Source organism: Oncorhynchus mykiss, chromosome 13 (assembly GCF_013265735.2).
Source record: "Oncorhynchus mykiss isolate Arlee chromosome 13, USDA_OmykA_1.1, whole genome shotgun sequence".
Taxonomy (NCBI): Eukaryota; Metazoa; Chordata; class Actinopteri; order Salmoniformes; family Salmonidae; genus Oncorhynchus; species Oncorhynchus mykiss.
This window is the reverse complement of record NC_048577.1, coordinates 42781499-42798609: the sequence shown is the minus strand read 5'-3', so window position 1 is coordinate 42798609 and position 17111 is coordinate 42781499. Positions and strand designations below refer to the sequence as shown.

Sequence of the window (17111 nt, the reverse complement as noted above, 5' to 3'; positions counted from 1 at the left end):
TAGAGATGTGGGCAAAATGCTTGTATGATGGAGGTAAAGAGGGAGGCTGCAGGAGATTCAAATGGTGTCATTTCATGGAATGGGCATAAAAATGGACAGAAGTTTCCAAGCAGAGGTGAATGGGGGGACAAGAGAACACAGAAGGAGGGTGTTAGGTAAGTGTAGGCCCAGGGCAGAGGACAGACATTATGCACGTACGCCATCATCAGAGTGGATCTACCCTAGCGATGCCCCCTTTTCTGTGGTTGAGGAAATGGTCATGTGAAGATCTTGGGTCCCATATGAAAGGAATGTCATGCCATCCTCAGGCAGGGAGTCTTCCAAATTCGTTGCGATCCAAAAAAACAAGCAAAAAGTTACCGCGAATACCATTCCCCATTGTGGACCTGTTAAATCACACAAAATATAGCTAAGAAATAAATGTGGATGGTTTCCTATAAAAAGCGTGACAGGCCAGAAACTGCACGGCAATGGTTGACTAAGGCAGAGAAGATCTATTTTCTTCCTGCTTGACCTGGGCATATCCCTCACTCTTTCCAACAGCTTTCTTTCTTTCTACTCCTTTGGCCTGTAGGAGAATGTCAGCCCACTAAGGACTAGAGTAAAACTAGACTGGGGTGTCATGGCCCTTTACACCAAATCTGCTAATTGGGCAAGGGTCCCTCTTCAGCCCCCTCTCCCAACCTTGGTTAGTGCTCGTTGCCTCAGTAACAACCCATTTCCACTAAAACAATGAACTGACTGTGCTTGTCTGTTTGAGTGTATGTAGATAGAACAAGTGAGAGGGTGAGAGCTATGTCAGTATCTGTCCATCATGGGGAGGTATGGGTACAACTTTCACAATAATATTTTAAAAAAAAGAGCTGTTTGACTGTGGAACTCGAACTGGAGAAAACAAAACACGGACTCTGTTGTGAAAACATATCCATGTGATTTGGGGTGTTGGGTTGGATAGGTGTTTTATCTGTACAATTCAGAGGAACTAGGTGCAAGAGCTTTGTACGGTAAAGGACACCCAACTGATACAGTAAAATCCAGCGCAACACACATTCCTTCAGTCTATAATTATGCTTGGGTCATGTCAGTGTGACTCAGTACTTCAGCCAGCCTCCAAGAAAAACAAATGTTGAAATCTAAGAAATATGACACAGAGCTCTTAGAAATCTTAGTTCTTGGGAGGATTATTTAAAGACGTTTTGCTCAGAGCATAGGTGAAACTGTTCCAGCAAGTTATTCACTCAAATCAATTTGTGAGTTGCACCATTTGTAACAGATATTTAATTACAGATGTTTTGCAATTAACTCTGCATGGAAAAAAAAAGCAAATATTTTTTGGCTCTAAATCTTATAAAAAAGTCACATGCATGCAAAAAGCCAATTGTGTTGGTAAGAAAAATTATACAAAAGTACTTTCTTACAAAAGAATTTAATCACAACAATAAAAGAAAGAGCTCTTCCACAGCAACTGCTCTTCCCCGTCATAAAACTATTCATAAACACAATTAAATTTTTACCTAACACAATGTAAATGTAGACATGAGTTACAGTTCTCCCTTGTGAATGACAGCTGTAATAAAAGTACATAGCTTTTAGAAGCCCTACTTTCACTTCATAGATTGTATATGCGTCAATGCTTTCATGGCGATACAGTGGGAGAGGTCACAGGCCTAAAATGTAAAAAGTCTAACACCCCAGTCTAGGACTTCACTCTGCAGGTTGCTCGTAGAGCTGGTTGGCCCAGTGCAGGGGTAGGTGATGTTATAGCAAAGGACCAGTATGTATGCAGGCTTTTGTTCCAGCCACGCAGTACCACACAAGATTTGACTAATCAATTATTCATAGTCTTAAATAGACCCTGATTAGTTGAATAAGGTGTGTTAATGCTTTGCTGGAACAAAAGCTTGCACTCACACCAGCCTAGTGGGTTGCGAGGTGGTATGGCCCTGCCTCTGCCAGTCCTGTTTGGTCTGGCTCAGTCTGTGATGATGAGCTCGTCGCAGCCCCAATCTTCATAACTGCCATCAGGAAGGTACCGCCGGATGATGATGGGGATCTTCCTGCACCTGTAACGGTCACACACTCAATCATATACTGAAGAGTAACAGGCACTCTCCAAGTATCACACTTCCACCATAAACTAGAAAAAAACTGAGATTAAGCATAGCTTACTTTAGCTCTTTCATGGCAATTTGCAGAGGGTCTGTCTCTCCCTCCAGCTCCACCATGACTGGGGCACACATGCTATATCACAGAGAAAGTTATGAATAGTGACAGAGACAACATGACAGAGATATCAGACTATACATTCCTTCACATACTCAGCAGGTTACTTGTCACCAACTAAACCAACAGTTGACACCTGAGGTAGAGAATATGGCAAGAGCACAAGGTGAGTGGTACCTGTACTAGTGGCAAAAATAAACATCTGTTGTAATATGCTGGGAACGCGGCATTCCCCTGGGAGGAAATGTATGTTCCGTCTCCACTGCTGTCATTTCTTCCCTTTGTTGTACATCTTGTCAGACATGCTGTAGACACTGAGCTCCTTCAAACATTACGGTGTAATGTGATTCACGTTGGCTTTGGAATGTTTTGTTGTAATTCTTTACCAAAACAGCTAGCTTTATCTTCATATTTGATCTTTTAGAATGCAGTCAGTTGTCATGTGTATTATGGTTGTCTTTTTAGCTAGTTGAGTCCTAGTTTCTCTTTTTCTATGTTGATATTCACCTTTAGACAAATTATTGTCTTGAGTAAAGGCAAGACATGGGTGGACTCATACATATGCATTACAGCCATGTAGGCGATAAAGCGCATCTCTGTATCGTATTATAATTCACTTCCGAAAATCTCATTTGAGAAACCCATAGATGGTTACTAGCTCTCAGCTAAGAGGCTTGACATGGGCTCTTTTTAATAGACCATATTCACAGGGACTCAAGGGCAGAAAGACATTTCTGAAAAGATGCGGGAGTATCACTTCCCTAGCGTATTGCAACACTGCTGAGGTGTACTCACGCTATCTGCAGGGCACGTGTCCCCAGCACCCTGGCCCTTTCATATTTGGTCATGTATTGGGTTGTGATCCTCTTCTGGTTAGCCTGTGACCCCTCCCCTGCAGGCAGGATCTTCACATTCTCTTGGTCCTCCTAGTAACAGGTCAGGACAACAAAAAACAGACAGAGAGAGCAAAGAGGAAGCAGGTGGGAGAATTTCTATAAATTGAGTTTGAATTGGTGATGAAATCGTTGAACATTGAATAGGTGATAGACAGTAATGGATTGATTGTAGTGAAATAAAATGCATCAGACAAATATGACAGATCACAAGAGATTACTAAAACACTATAAATCTGTCCAGATACAATGAGGCTTACTTTAGATAACATTAAGAGTTAATACCTTGCTAACAAGTAAGAACAAATAGGTGGAAAACTCACATCTTCAACGTTTTCCAGGTCATCCAATCCCTCATCCTCTTCAGCGTCATCAAAGTCTCCATCATCAAAACTGCAGAGGTAACAAGAGAAGTAAAGTGTAAAGAATAATACACTAAAAGGTGAACAGTGGAGTGTTGTTCTTAACCAATCTGTGTGTCGTATGTCTTTATAGTCTCTCAACGTGGGAACCTTTCATGTTCTCCCAGTAATTTCATGTTCACACAGGAATTTCATTTTCTCCCAGTGAGAACATGAAAGGTCACAACGTTGAGCTAAAAATCACTGGGGGAACATGGAAGGTCCCCACCTCGAGTCTAAAAAGACATGCGACACACATTGTTGTACTTCATTTTTTTTTAGGTAACAATATCCTATATACTTACTCTCCTTCGTTGTCGGACATGTTCCCTTACTTTAGTTTGGTAAAAAACGAGTGTTTTCAAAAACAAAGATAGCGAACTTCAAAACGCTGTTGTTAACAGCTAGATATAATCCGTTTAACCGACTTCCGGTTGCGTGGTGCGTCGATTTGATTGATAGACTAACAACTGCACCATAATATATGGTTCCGCAAAGCGACTCAACACATGAACGAGATATTAAAAAAAATATATATATAGATAAAAAAAATATTATTTTTCCAAATGTATTATACTAACTAAACATGTATTTTTAGATCGTATAATGTAGTTTTGAGCATGATAAAATACCTATCATCAAGAAGTGGTTAATTCCCACATTGGTGAGACATAAATAACAAAGATCTGAATACAGTGTGAATCTCAATCTCACAAAGAACTTGCCCAATAAATCAGAATGTACAGGCAATGGAAAGCATCGCCACAATCTGGAGTAGCAAATACCCTGATTAGCCTGTACAATTTTTTTTTAAATATACATTAGGCATGTGAGGTATGAGGTACATTTAAAAAAAACAAAAAACCATTAATGACATTTAAAATCGAAACATTATCAAAATATTATGATCCTACAAATGCATTCTGTTCATACAAAGTACAATGTTTTATTAAATAAAATTTAACAAAGTTGAACTGCAAAACTAAATGTTTAAAGGAGTTATTTTTCATCCCATTAGTGAATGATTCTTTGCAGCAATTCATTTTAGGCTGACTAAGGCTTTACGGATTACAGGAGCAATCACATCTTGTACAAAAAGTGCAGTGTAATGGGGAGGTGTAATGGGGATAGTTTTTTTCACTTGGGAAGAAAATTCATATCCTCTGCATCAGAGGCTTCTCTTAATTCTTATCCACTCTCATCCACAGTCCAAGAGTCTCCATCTCTTACCCGTAATCTTCATTCATTTCTTTGTACAATTATGAGACATTCCATTGTGGCTCAATGTGTATTTGTTAACAAATATAGACCTATTTGTTCCTTCCTTACAGGGTGAGCCCGAGTCCAACTCAGTTCTTCTTTAGAGAGCCTTTGCTCTTAGAATCTTTATGACTCAGCATCTTCAGCATCTTCATGGACTTGAACTTTGCTCTTAACGTCTTCAGGTCTTTCCCAGACTCTTTTCTTAAATCTGAGGTGGGAGAAATAGTGATACCATGATCAAATTCTGAGAAATTAAAGAGTCTGAGGTGTAGTATTGAGGGAATAGGAATGAAAGAGAGTGTGAACAGACATGAGAAAACAGGAAAGACAACAACAAAATAAACACTCTAGGAAAATACTTTCCCCTCACCTTTCTTCTTGATCATGGAAAACAGAGCATCTTCTTCTTCTTCCCTGAAAAAGACAAACCATTGGTAGGTATGAGCAAGAGCATCATATCTGCTTTATGAAATTTGTCTGAATCAACGGCCCTTGGTATTCATCTATGAGTTTTTCATGCACCTTTGCCTGTCCTGATCCAAGCTGTTGATGATATGGTTCCTCTGTTCAATGATGGTGACAAGCTCCTCCATCAACTGCTGGTCCCTATAACGGTCATCCTTACTCCACTTACACTCTGGGTGGATGATGATTGAGGAGGAGATGAGAGACAAACAATTAGATTAGTCAAATAACAACACGTAATAGCAGACTGATAATTGCTGAGGAGTAGTAGATACTGGAGAGAGGGTCGTGTGAAGACTGGCCACTCACCTGGTTTGTTGAGGAGACATCTCAGTTCATATTCCACGTCTGCCTGTCTCTCCTCTAAATTCTGTTGCTTGGCCCTTGGAGTGCACATACAAATACATCAGGTCCATATGTTGGGAATGATAAAATAAGCAGAGATAATAAAGGTGTTATGGAGGCGCCGTCTTGCTTTGATATCATTTCAGGTCAGTGCACTTACATGTATACCAGCTCTGCGTCTCTGCGCACAAGCATGTGTTTCTCATGTATTAGAGTGAACCAGTCCACCAACATGTCCTCCTCTTCCTGGTCTGAAACAAACAGGTGGATGACACTAGTCTGATCAATAACAATTAATCTCTCACAATAACAATTTATATGATAACCGGAATAATTATTTGGATGTTAATAATAAGCACACCACAGACACGTACAACTACAGACACTCACCATTCTGGCAGTCTCTCAAGCTTCTCTCCATCTCCACCCCTCTCAGCTCCAGCCTGTCCATTTGTTTCTCCAGCTCCCCCAGCTCCCCCTGCAGCTCCTCCACTGGGGCATAGTTGTCTGTCTGCACCTGAGGAGACATGCATGTGTACTAGGGGACTGTTCTGATTTGGAGAAAACACTGGATAATGGGTTAATTCCATTACACTGAGATATCCTCTCACCTTCCTCTTGATGAGGGGGAAGCCATGTCCAGGGGCAGGCTTGGATTTGGGGAACTCAGAGGGGGAGACTTTACGATTGAAAGGGTTCTCCTTGCACACCTGCTAAATTGGAGATTGAAGACATTTCTGTGAAATCCATAATTGTAATATTCAAGCACACACAGTCCAAGCAGCTATCTCGAGTAGGCTATAACCTACAGTATAGGGACGATGTTGTTATGCAGGAATATTAGAAAAACATGTTGTCTTTTATGTTAAACATATTGGAAAATAGTTTCAGTCTGAAACTCACTTAACCTGATATCTTTGCATAATACTTATGTGTTGTGTAATACAAGCCCAAATGTTCTGTATTTTGGGCAGGTTGAGCTGTGACATAGATATCAGTGGAGACTAAAGAGCAGCATTATACCGTACCTTACTGTAAGAGGGGGTGGGCACCTGGCCAGAGTCCCTCACTTCAGACACACTAGGGAGCGATGGGGGTCTGAGCAGGGAGGGACTGGCTGCTGCTCCATTGGTTGACAAGGTTGGTGGGGGGTGACTTTGAGTACAGATTGCGGGCACAGACACACTTTTGGGCAAAGAGAGGCTCTGGGCTATATCTGATTTGCCAAGAGCCTTTGGTGCTCCAGTTACACTGCATATGCTATCAGCTCCAGCTAAATTAGACACACTAAGTGAACCGGCAGAAGCTTCAGAAACACCATATGAACTAGCTTCTTCAGTTAAATTAGATATGTTAGGTGCACTAACTGCTCCAACTAAACCTCCGAACCCACTAGCTCCAGCTAGACTAGATACACCAAGTGATCTGGCTACTTCAGCTAGATTAGATACATCAAGGGAACTAGCAGCCTCAGCCAAGTAAGATGAACTTGTGGTTTTAGCTTCAGTCAAATTAGACAAACAAAGTGAACTAGCTGCTTTGGACAAGTTGGTTGATTTTCCAACTCCAACATCTGCTAAATTACATACATCAAGTGCGCCAGCTGTTTCAGCCATGTTAGCTATCCCACCAACATCAGCTGACTCAGATATACCAATTGAACAAGGTTCTTCAGCTAAATTAGATACAGGAAGTGAGCATCCTGCTTCAGCTAAACTTTCTTTCTCTGGTGCATTAGCAATTTCAGGTAAATTTACTGCGTCATCCGCTCCAGCAATACTAGACTTGTCAACTTCTCTGGATGTGTCCTCTAAATGAGCTTGGCAATGTGAGCTGGCTGCTTCAGCTAACTGACTGGTACCACACCATGTCTGGCTGGTTACCATTGAGGGCTGTGCTTGGCCTTCAGCACCACTCATTGTGTTCTCTTCCCCGGTGTAATCATCATCAGCCTCCTCATCCTCAAACTCCCCAAAGGGGTTGGGAGGGGGTTCTCTCGCTCTGTACCAACTCCCTCTGAGGGAGGGTATAGAGCCTGAGCGTGGGGGCTTGGGCATACTAGGGGGCGGGGCAGGGGGAAGCTTTGGCCAGGGCCCTGGCTGGACAAGCTCCAGCCACGGTGGGTCTTTGGGTTTACGGGGCCCACTGGGTTGGCCAAACCTGATGTCAAAAGTGAAATAAACAAATAGGCATTAATTGGACAATTCTACTCAAAGTTACATCATGTGTTATGTCTGATGAACAAACTTACCTGCGAGAAGGATTGGGTAAGGTTTTATTATCAACTGGGTAACCTGCAGAGAGAGGGAGATGGATAGTGAAACATTTCGTGGATATGTTTGAAATGAGGAGAAGATGGGATGTCTACACAGAATTGAGTGTACTGAAATATTCTGATAACAAGGACATACTCTTCATACAGTCGTAAAGTGAGGTCAGAATCGAGAAGCTGGAGTCGGTAGTTAGTCTTACTCACTAGAAACAAGGGGGCTGTCCATGGTTTTAGGTGGACGGGTTCTAGGTGCAGGACGAGGAGGGGTGGAGTCTAACACCCGCCTGGGTGCAGGAACTGGCCGTCCAGGGCTTGCAGAAGCCGAATCGCTGTCTGGTGTTACAATGAGTGTTCTGGTTGTTTGAATGGGCCGTGTCCGTGCTTCTTCAAGCTTTCCCTCTTCTACAGTGGGCTTTGGAGGACGGGGTGGCATTGGCTTCTTGAGTGTGTCATGCCTTGTCTTTCTCTCACCTCCCTCCGTCTCTGTCCTTCCTCTTCCAAAAATAACTGTCTCATCTGAGTCTGTTTTTCCAATAAAATGAGAGAGATCGGGGTTGTCTGTTAATCCACCCTGCTCATCAAATTTGGGCAGATTCTCTATTGATCCAGTTTGTTTACTGTAGTCGGGGTGGGCATTTTGACTGGCTGTCAAGTGGTGGGTGCAGACCAAGGAGCCAACTGCACTCCCCTCTTTGTAAGACCCTGGTAAGAGAGTGCTGCTGCACACACTGCATCTGAAAGAGAAACACAGGATGACATGAGAGGGACACAAATCACAGATTATATTTCACTGTCTGCAGATAAGGATAAACTAGCGTTGCCTTCTGAGCAGTAGTGTTACCTGAAGCAGCTGCGGTGGTAGAGTTTCCCCTCAGTGAGATGTCTCTGCACCAGGTGGACGTGCTTCATGCAGGAGGCACAAACGCTGCATGGCCTGCCACTGTTGGATCGCTCCTCTGTCCTTGACTGTTGAGCAGGGGAGGTCAGCCAATGGCAACAGTAAAGAGGAAGAAATGTGAGAATTTGGGAAGAAAGAGGAGATTGAGATAAATAACTTTGTGCACAGAGTTGAGATTAAGTAATAAAAAATTCAAATAAAAATGGCTTCATAACAACTTTATTACATTACCTTGGCGGGCTGCAAACCTCCAAGGGAGTCAGGTTGTGTCTGGGAGTGACTGGAGCACTCTGCGACATATGGCGTCTTCAAACTGGCTGGACCGGCTGCTTGGTAAAAATGAACACTTTGAATACACACATATTTGACAAACACAGGTGGAACCAACCATGTGCTGTTTTCCCAATTTGACTATGACACAATTTAGCCACACACCATGAGACTTCTTGTTGAAGCAGTGGTGGTAATGGGAGAGGTAAGTGATGACACTTAGCCGGTCTGGCACCTCTGTGGACACCATGTCCTTAGCATCCAGCAATGCAGGGATTCCCAGCTTTGACTGTGCAACCTCAAATGCCTGGTAGGAGAGGGGATCAATAATGAAATGCCAGACAGATAGGACAATATAAACAGATGTAGTGCAATGTATGAACATAAACATGCATTGAGACAGTTATGCATGCTTGCTGGTAAAACAGAATTACGTAAAACTCACCAGATGGTTGTTTTCATAAATGTTATCTTTGGAGAGGGAGTTGAAGTCTCTGGAGAAAAAGCAGAATAGTACTATGTGATACAAATGATGGGAATCAATATGTTTTGACCATGACCGTTTACAATCCAAGGTAACACCAAGTAATTGAGTCCCCTCAACTTGCTCAACAACCACATGAATCATTATCAGATTCAGCTGAGGTCTAGAATTTATGGAGTAATTGGTACCAGATACAATGCTCTTAGTTTTAGAGATGTTCAGGACTAGTTTATTACTGGTCAACCATTCTAAAACTGACTGCAAATCTCTGTTCAGCGTTCCAGCGATTTCACTATCTGCGGTTGCTGACGCATGGTATCGCATCCCCATACATAGACACACAGACTTTGTTTAATGCCAGTGACAGGTCATTAGTAAAAATATAAAAAAGTAGAGGGCCAAGAGAGCTGCCCTGCGGCACACCACACTTTACATGTTTAACATTAGAGACGTTTCCATTAAAGAATGGAGGGGGGAGAGGAAAGGATAGAGGAAGATTAAGGAGAGTTAACTTGGAGCTTAGGCCATGCTGTGGTTCTGTGTATCAGGCCAGACAAATTCACTGTGACAGGATTCAGGTCCCTGCTACAGCCACAGATTAGTTTGCCAGCCGCTCTGGATCAGCCTAAAGACAGGCAGGAACTGAGTCCTATAGGCCTACTGTCAACAATGTACTCACATACAATACACTGACTGGGGCTGTGGGAGACTGGGTGCCAGTGTTGGCCCACAGTAGTAAAGAGGATGGGGAAGCTCACAGGGGAGTTCACATTCTTATTCTAATTTATTTTATATACTTACATCAAATCAGGTCGGTGTTTGTGGATAATGGCACAAAACGCCAATCCATCTCTGAATGAAGAAGACATGTTCCTTATCTCCACATTGGGGTAATTTTCGCATTTGATGCGACACCATTCTTGTAAAGCTTTCAATGACCCCATGATAGAATTTCATTCTCCCATGTTAAATTGAGAAAGTCAACAACCACTTCAACCTCAACCTGTCAGATCCTGGATATTCAACCCTGTTTAGCACACTCACTAGCTACGTTAGCATGGCTATATTTTGTCGACCAAGTCCAAAACTTATGAGACTTCACTGTAACTTGCTTCCAATGTGTTGTTCCCCAAAAGTCTCTAATCTCAGCGAAGTAGATCCTTGAAGTAGAAAATAGCGAGCAACGTCCACTTTCGCGGGTTGATTTGCTGTAAAATGTTGACACAACAATAAATCTCTTCACTCAGGTATTTTTTTTCGTTCGAATCACTTTTGGGTTACATTTTCATAAATGTATTACGTTGTTTAGCGATCTTGGCTTTCCGAGATTAATGTACTACCCCGAAGAGTTGATCACACAGAATAAACACCAAAACAAATCCGTTACTGTACCACACGGTAACTGTACTGACTACACACATGTACAGCAGTACACCTTTGTGCCGCTAGAGGGTAGAGAAAACCGGTAGAAATCTGAAACTGCTTGCACTGTCTGCACAGGTTTGCAATAAACAACTACAGTATGATCGAGAAGGTTCATTAGAAAGTATGATAACCTTTTTTCTGTGTTTTATATTCTATGCGCCAGTGCCAGCTGCCATCGTGTCCATCATCCACCCATCACTGTCGGGGAGGTGAGAAGGGGAGCTCTCAAAGTTGTTCCTCGCGAGACACGTTCATGGTAAAGAGAATTCCGGTAGTGATGGCGGCGTCGCCTGACACGGACAGTTTGGAGGCACGTATCAGTAAGTCTTTTAAAAAGTTATTTAGGTTGTATGGAGAGCTATTGGAGCATGCATCCTTGGAAAAACAACCGTGTTGCAGTTGACCGAGATGACAGTTTAAGCAAAATCAAGGTGCAAACTGAGAGGGACTGTAACGTTAGACCTCTCATAAACAGCAAGCTAGCCAGCTGTAAAGCTAACTAGCTAGCCAGATAGATTCCCAGAACCATCTAGACTAGAGAGAATGCATCTAACTCTTGCTAGATACGGGAACCAGCAAGCCACCTATCGTGAATTCATATCCTGCCAGTGACTATACGCTTAGCTATGTGACAGTGTGCTGTCAAATGCAGGAAGCCTAGCTCACTCGGTCAGTGGGAGAACTGGAGTTGGAGTCCCTTGCAAAGTCGTGTCCAAAGTACTGCTGGAAAGCTAAAGTACTTGCTATTATCTGTTTTTAAAACAGTTCTGCAACATAGTTGATTGATGTTCATCTCCATGTTTGACAGTTCCCTGAAATAAACATGGAAATGTGTCACTATCGAAAAATATTCAGATTAACCTTAATTTCCCCTTCCCCCAATTTCCTTAATTCTCCCATTAGACAAGGCCACAAACCCACTGAACAGAGACACAGATTGGGACAGCATCCAGGCCTTCTGTGACCAGCTCAACAATGATTTGGAGGGGTATGTCAGTGTCTCATAACATGTACACATCTTAACACTATGTTTTCCCCTCCCAGGAGTAGCTGTACTGAGTACATGTTTGTTACTTAAAGCTGCAATATGGAACTTTTTGGGCTATCTCCAAATGCACATAGGAATGTGAGTTATAGATCTGTCATTCTCATTGAAAGCAAATCTAAGAAGTGGTAGATTTGTTCTGTGTGTGCTATTTCTATGCGCCCCATTCCTAAATTTTTTTGCATCTTACTTTTGGTTTTGTACACCAGCTTCATACAATATACAATATTTGTAGTTCTTGAAAATATATTTCATAGATGTTTAGATGGTATAATGATTCTCTACACTATACATCGATTGTTTTGCCACCTAAACTGAAGTTAGGTAAACTTAGAATTTTTGCAACCAGGAAATGGCAGAGCGATTTCTTCATATTCCACCTTTAAGATTTCTGACACTGACCCTGTGCTGACATCTGTGTCAATGTGTTGTCTAGAGTAGAAGGAGATGTAAAATTGCATGTCATACAATAGTCAATGGTAGATAGATCTGCTGCCAACTTCAGCCACATCAAACTCTTTATTTTCCATTTCAGACCCCAGCTGGCCACCAGGCTACTGGCTCACAAGATCCAATCACCTCAGGAGTGGGAGGCCATGCAGACACTCGTGGTGAGTTGAGTGATGGCAGTGTGTTGTAACATGAATCAGAGCCAATCCAATTGACAGCCTTCTGTGTAGTGTGTGTGTGTGTGTGCCTACATTCATATTGAAGAAACTAATTGTGTGACTCACTTGTGATGTGTGTACAACCAGGTGCTGGAGACTTGCATGAAGAGCTGTGGGGAAAGGTTCCACAGTGAGGTGGGCAAGTTTCGCTTCCTCAATGAGCTCATCAAAGTGGTCTCTCCAAAGGTAATGATTGTCTCTCTGTGCCTTTCACTGAGCAAGTCTGTTAAAATTGGATAAGCTCTCACTCAGCATGCTCCTGCTCTCTCCCTCAGTACCTCGGCACCCGGGCTCCAGAGCCAGTGAAGAAGAAGGTGTTGGAGCTCATCTATAGTTGGACACTGGGGCTGCCTGACGAGGCAAAGATTGCTGATGCCTACCAGATGCTTAAAAAACAGGGTGAGCTGCTCTATACTTAGTGACTGCAGTGTAGCTATGATGGTGATGGACGAACAGTTGTTGTTAATGTTATGTTTACCTTGGTTTGTGTTGTTTTTTATCCAGGCATTGTCAAACAGGACCCAGTTCTTCCAGCTGACAAACTCCTCCTGCTTCCACCTCCCAGACCAAAAAATGCCATATTTGAGGATGAGGAGAAGTCAAAGGTAAGGTATTGTTAAACAAAAAAAATGTATAACTTTTTTTCTCTCCAAATTTTGCATTACAAATGTGATTCACCATGCATTCTCCACTCCATTTACTACCCCTCCCCCTAACTTTAAATTCTTCCTCCTCCCTGGTGTCTTGGTAGACACTGACTCGCCTGTTGAACAGCACTCACCCTGAGGACCTGAAAGCAGCCAACAAACTGATCCAGGAAATGGTGCAGGAGGTACAGTCTCTTTTCTCAAGCTCGCCTAAATGTATGAATAATTTAGATCTATAGGCTGTTTCATTACAGTAATACGGAGATGTACATCACATCGGACAGTGTGAACTGTATTATCTGGTCTGTGTGTGTGTTAGTATGGGAGAGAAAGTGAATGCCCAAGTGCTTTAGTACTCTTCTAGTCATGTAAGGGGACTGAGTGAGAAAGTGGGCGCTCTGCCCTGAGGGGTGGTCTCCTTGTCAGAATCATTCAGTGCTTTCACGACTCCTTTAATTTAGGGACAAAGGATACTTTTCTTCCCCCTCCTCCCTCCCTGGTTTCTTCTTCCTGACCTGTGTGTGTGTCTCAGGACCAGAAGCGGGCGGAGAAGTTGTCCAAGCGTGTGAACGCCATCCAGGATGTGAATGAGAGTGTCAGCCTACTGACTCAGCTGCTGGAGGACTATGACCGGACCACCAACCCACAGAGCAATGCAGAGCTCATCCAGGTCTGTGGCACCTTTACACAAGCCAGAGACCAGAGACCCCTCCCACAGTGCCATAACAGCATCACCTATATATGATGTATACAAAGCACTGCATGCAGATACAGACATTTGATAGTGTGTACTTGTGTGTTTAGGACTTGTACCAGCGCTGTGAGAAGATGAGACCCACATTGTTCAGACTGGCCAGTGATACAGAGGACAATGATGAGGCTCTGGGTGAGGTTTCAGACACTCCTCAATGTGTTTAAGTGTATGGTAAACAGAGGGAGAAGAATATGTGGGTGACAATATACAGTATATTACAAGTGTGTGTGTGCTTGGCAGCGGAGATCCTCCAGGCCAACGACAGCCTGACTCAGGTCATCAACCTGTACAGGCAGCAGGTGAAGGGAGAGGTGGTGAACGGGAACAACTCAGCTAATACACAAAGGCTCACAGGTGAGCAACAATGGGTCAATGACACTTGCATCCATAGGGACGATAGCGTCACTTGACACAACCTTGGTAGGAGGGGACTAGAGTATATGATTACACGCATGGGTTAAAGATTTCCTCTGTACACTTATCTCTTCCAGGAAGTAGTGTGGCGCTACTTGATCTATCAGGATTGGACACGTCACCTCCTTCCTACCCAGAATTCCCCACTCCAACAGACAGCCTAAATGCTCCCTCTCAGGAGATGGGCATCAGTCTTCTTGACGATGAGCTAATGTCACTGGGTAAGGGCAGACAGCATATTACATCAAGTCTTCCAGGACCTCTGCTACTTCCATGTTGTGTGTGTTAATTGTGGGTGACTGCCTAATTTTCCCAGGTTTGAGTGAGGGGACCCACACCTCCAACCCGGCCTCCCAGCCTGAGGACTCTACCGCCTGGGACTCTTTCCAGGTGAGAACTGAGGACTCCACACAGTGAGACATGATGCATAATATTCAGTTAACACCAAATCCATTGAGTCCCTTTTAGCTTGATAGATTACCATTACTTAGGCAGGTTCATGATTATACTTCAACAAGTGTACCGTCTGTGTCTTACACGTGGTGTCGCTTTCTTTGCAACAGTCTTCCGACAGTGTGGATATTACTGATATCCCAGCAGCGCCTAGTGTACTACTGAGTCCAGATCGGCTCCCCTACACCCAGCCTCTTTCTACTGGAGCCACGTCTGGAAGCTCAGCCTTAGATGAGTTGGATCTGCTGGGGAAGAAGCTGCTACAGCAGTCCCTACCTCCAGAGGGCCTGCAGGTCAAATGGTAACTAACCCTTCACTATGGGATGGTTTTACACCGCAGGTGATGTTTGTGTCAAGTATCCGTGTTAGTCTGCCAGTTATGTTGTTGCTAAGTACAGTATTGATGGACCACTGTGTTCATTACGATTTGAAGTCACTTCAAGTGCTGTAGAAGCAAAACAATATATGAAGAAGCGAAACCATATATGAAGGATCATGAGGTGCTGACCATGCCAACTTGTTATAATAACATGACAGACACTCAGCAACATTATTCAACCTTTTATGTAGTACCTTTATCTATTTTCAGGGACAAGCCTCCGTTCAAACCTACTCTACGAGATCTCCAAAACAAATCTGGAACTAATCCAAGTCCTATCCCGGCCTTCTCCCCTGAGCACCCGGTGGCTCTCCTCGGTGATAGGTTGTTGGACACCTCTCCGGTTCACACAGTCATTCCCCCTATAGAAATGACCCTGACAGATGTTTTTGTGCCACTTGAGTCCATTAAGCCCAGTAAGTATCTATAATATTTGTATTATCTACTTGCTATGCTAATAGTGCATCACATTTGAACAGTGTTTTAAACTCTTTGTTGTATCTAGGCAGCCTGTTGCCTGTGACGGTGTTTGATAGACACAGTTTGCGGGTGCTCTTCCACTTTGCACGTGACACTCCGCCCTTTCTTGCTGATGTGCTGGTGGTGATCATCTCCATGCTCTCCTCCGCCCCGGTTCCAGTCAGCAACATCCTCTTTCAGCCCTCTGTCCCTGACGTAAGACCTCTTCTCTCTTAATCTGCCTTTTTCACCTTCAGTTCCATTGTCAGTGTAGAGTTGACATCATGACCTCTGTTGTAGACAATGAGAGTGAAGATACAACCCCCATCAGGTACAGAGCTTCCAGCCTTCAACCCAATCCTCCCACCTGCTGCCATCACACAGGTCCTGCTGCTGGCCAACCCTCACAAGGTACTAGACTGTGTAGGCACTCATTGAAGGCCTGTTATATACCTCTGTGGCATCCCCTACACCTACATGAACATTTTCTTGTAATTATAAACTATGAAGCCAAATAGATTTCTGCAACCCTCAATTCTCTTCTTTTCCAGGAGAAGGTGCAGTTGCATTACAAGCTAACCTTCACGCTAGGAGAGGAAGACCATGATGAAAGAGGAGTTGTAGCCCAGTTTCCACCTTCAGACACATGGGGCAATCTGTAACATTCAACAGATTGACAAGATGTGGCATCTCACTCACACTGCAGAAACCTTGCTTTTTAAAAATGCTTCTATTGATTGGCTAAGCACGGTCATCTCAACTGGGTGTTTGCTTTATGATTTAGAGTATTGTCCTCTGTGCAGCTTTACAGAACTTTATTTGTCTGCTTTCAAACGTACCTAGAACTATTGCACAGCAGACCGTGTGTCACAGCTATGTCTTGTTTTTAACAAATAGGTTGTCCTTCATTCATAGAATTTATACTATTTGTTTACTTTCATGCTCCGGGAGACATGCAATGGACCCTTTGGGGAAGGCTCATTTTTTATCTTTGTCTCATTCTTTTTATACAGCTGTAGGCTATCCTGCTGAATTACTGTTGAGGTTGTGTTTACCCCACCATGCTCCCAGGGTTTCTTACTGTGATAATGATAATGCATGGAGAATGGTTTGCCTGATATCCTTGTCATGTAGAATTAGACATTCTAAGTCCTATTTAATCTGCCATTTGTGCCTATTTAAGGTTTGTTTTCACTATCATGTCCATTTGGATGGTTTGTCGGTTTTATCTGTTACTCTTTTGATCCATTGCATATGTCTACTCCTTACTGCTTCATAGATGACCTGTTCCGGGAAGAAATCTGTTTTAAAGAAAGATGAATGTCTGTCAAGTTGTCTTGCTGAATCACTCTT

The 17111-nt window shown here is 43.1% G+C and overlaps 3 protein-coding genes across 5 annotated transcripts; 1 reads left to right on the top strand and 2 right to left on the bottom strand.

The window, feature by feature from the left end:
• Positions 1-1247: 1247 nt before the first annotated feature.
• LOC110486436 (DNA-directed RNA polymerases I, II, and III subunit RPABC2) lies at positions 1248-4002 on the bottom strand. Its single transcript, XM_021558039.2, has 5 exons — positions 3823-4002; positions 3440-3509; positions 3019-3149; positions 2170-2241; positions 1248-2063 (listed from the first exon to the last, which is right to left on the bottom strand). The coding sequence occupies exons 1-5, from the start codon at positions 3840-3842 to the stop codon at positions 1973-1975; spliced, it is 384 nt and encodes a 127-aa protein (XP_021413714.1). The 5' UTR covers positions 3843-4002; the 3' UTR covers positions 1248-1972.
• A 436-nt stretch (positions 4003-4438) lies between these two features.
• Positions 4439-10971, bottom strand: LOC110486433 (MICAL-like protein 1). 2 transcript variants are annotated; one of them, XM_021558033.2, is made up of 15 exons: positions 10316-10971; positions 9476-9524; positions 9196-9337; positions 8992-9086; positions 8704-8828; positions 8067-8596; positions 7842-7884; positions 6619-7750; positions 6202-6303; positions 5981-6107; positions 5751-5841; positions 5555-5628; positions 5303-5417; positions 5151-5194; positions 4439-4988 (listed from the first exon to the last, which is right to left on the bottom strand). In XM_021558033.2, exons 1-15 carry the CDS (start codon positions 10456-10458, stop codon positions 4867-4869), a joined length of 2934 nt encoding a protein of 977 aa, XP_021413708.2. In that variant the 5' UTR covers positions 10459-10971; the 3' UTR covers positions 4439-4866. The 2 variants fall into 2 exon arrangements, with proteins under 2 accessions (XP_021413708.2, XP_021413709.2); XM_021558034.2 differs by having other exon boundaries at positions 6202-6300.
• LOC110486434 (ADP-ribosylation factor-binding protein GGA1) lies at positions 10971-17089 on the top strand. 2 transcript variants are annotated; one of them, XM_021558035.2, is made up of 17 exons: positions 10971-11259; positions 11843-11927; positions 12520-12595; positions 12740-12838; positions 12928-13051; positions 13157-13257; positions 13404-13484; positions 13832-13969; positions 14104-14185; positions 14294-14407; positions 14545-14688; positions 14784-14857; positions 15031-15221; positions 15510-15715; positions 15805-15974; positions 16059-16169; positions 16310-17089. In XM_021558035.2, the coding sequence occupies exons 1-17, from the start codon at positions 11094-11096 to the stop codon at positions 16418-16420; spliced, it is 2073 nt and encodes a 690-aa protein (XP_021413710.2). In that variant the 5' UTR covers positions 10971-11093; the 3' UTR covers positions 16421-17089. The 2 variants fall into 2 exon arrangements, with proteins under 2 accessions (XP_021413710.2, XP_021413711.2); XM_021558036.2 differs by having other exon boundaries at positions 10977-11259; positions 16090-16169.
• Positions 17090-17111: the final 22 nt, after the last annotated feature.

Excerpts from the sequence above, each read along its gene's own strand:
- LOC110486436 (XM_021558039.2), bottom strand. The coding sequence starts at position 3,842 with ATGTCCGACAACGAAGGAGA. Across the intron at positions 3,510-3,822 it reads ATGTCCGACAACGAAGGAGA|TTTTGATGATGGAGACTTTG; the intron begins GTAAGTATATAG and ends TTACCTCTGCAG. Across the intron at positions 2,064-2,169 it reads ATTGCCATGAAAGAGCTAAA|GTGCAGGAAGATCCCCATCA; the intron begins GTAAGCTATGCT and ends TGACCGTTACAG.
- LOC110486433 (XM_021558033.2), bottom strand. The coding sequence starts at position 10,458 with ATGGGGTCATTGAAAGCTTTACAAGAATGGTGTCGCATCAAATGCGAA. Across the intron at positions 7,751-7,841 it reads TTACCCAATCCTTCTCGCAG|GTTTGGCCAACCCAGTGGGC; the intron begins GTAAGTTTGTTC and ends TTTTGACATCAG. Across the intron at positions 6,108-6,201 it reads TCCCCCTCATCAAGAGGAAG|GTGCAGACAGACAACTATGC; the intron begins GTGAGAGGATAT and ends ATGTCTCCTCAG.
- LOC110486434 (XM_021558035.2), top strand. The coding sequence starts at position 11,094 with ATGCGCCAGTGCCAGCTGCCATCGTGTCCATCATCCACCCATCACTGT. Across the intron at positions 12,596-12,739 it reads AGGCCATGCAGACACTCGTG|GTGCTGGAGACTTGCATGAA; the intron begins GTGAGTTGAGTG and ends GTGTACAACCAG. Across the intron at positions 16,170-16,309 it reads TGCTGGCCAACCCTCACAAG|GAGAAGGTGCAGTTGCATTA; the intron begins GTACTAGACTGT and ends CTTCTTTTCCAG.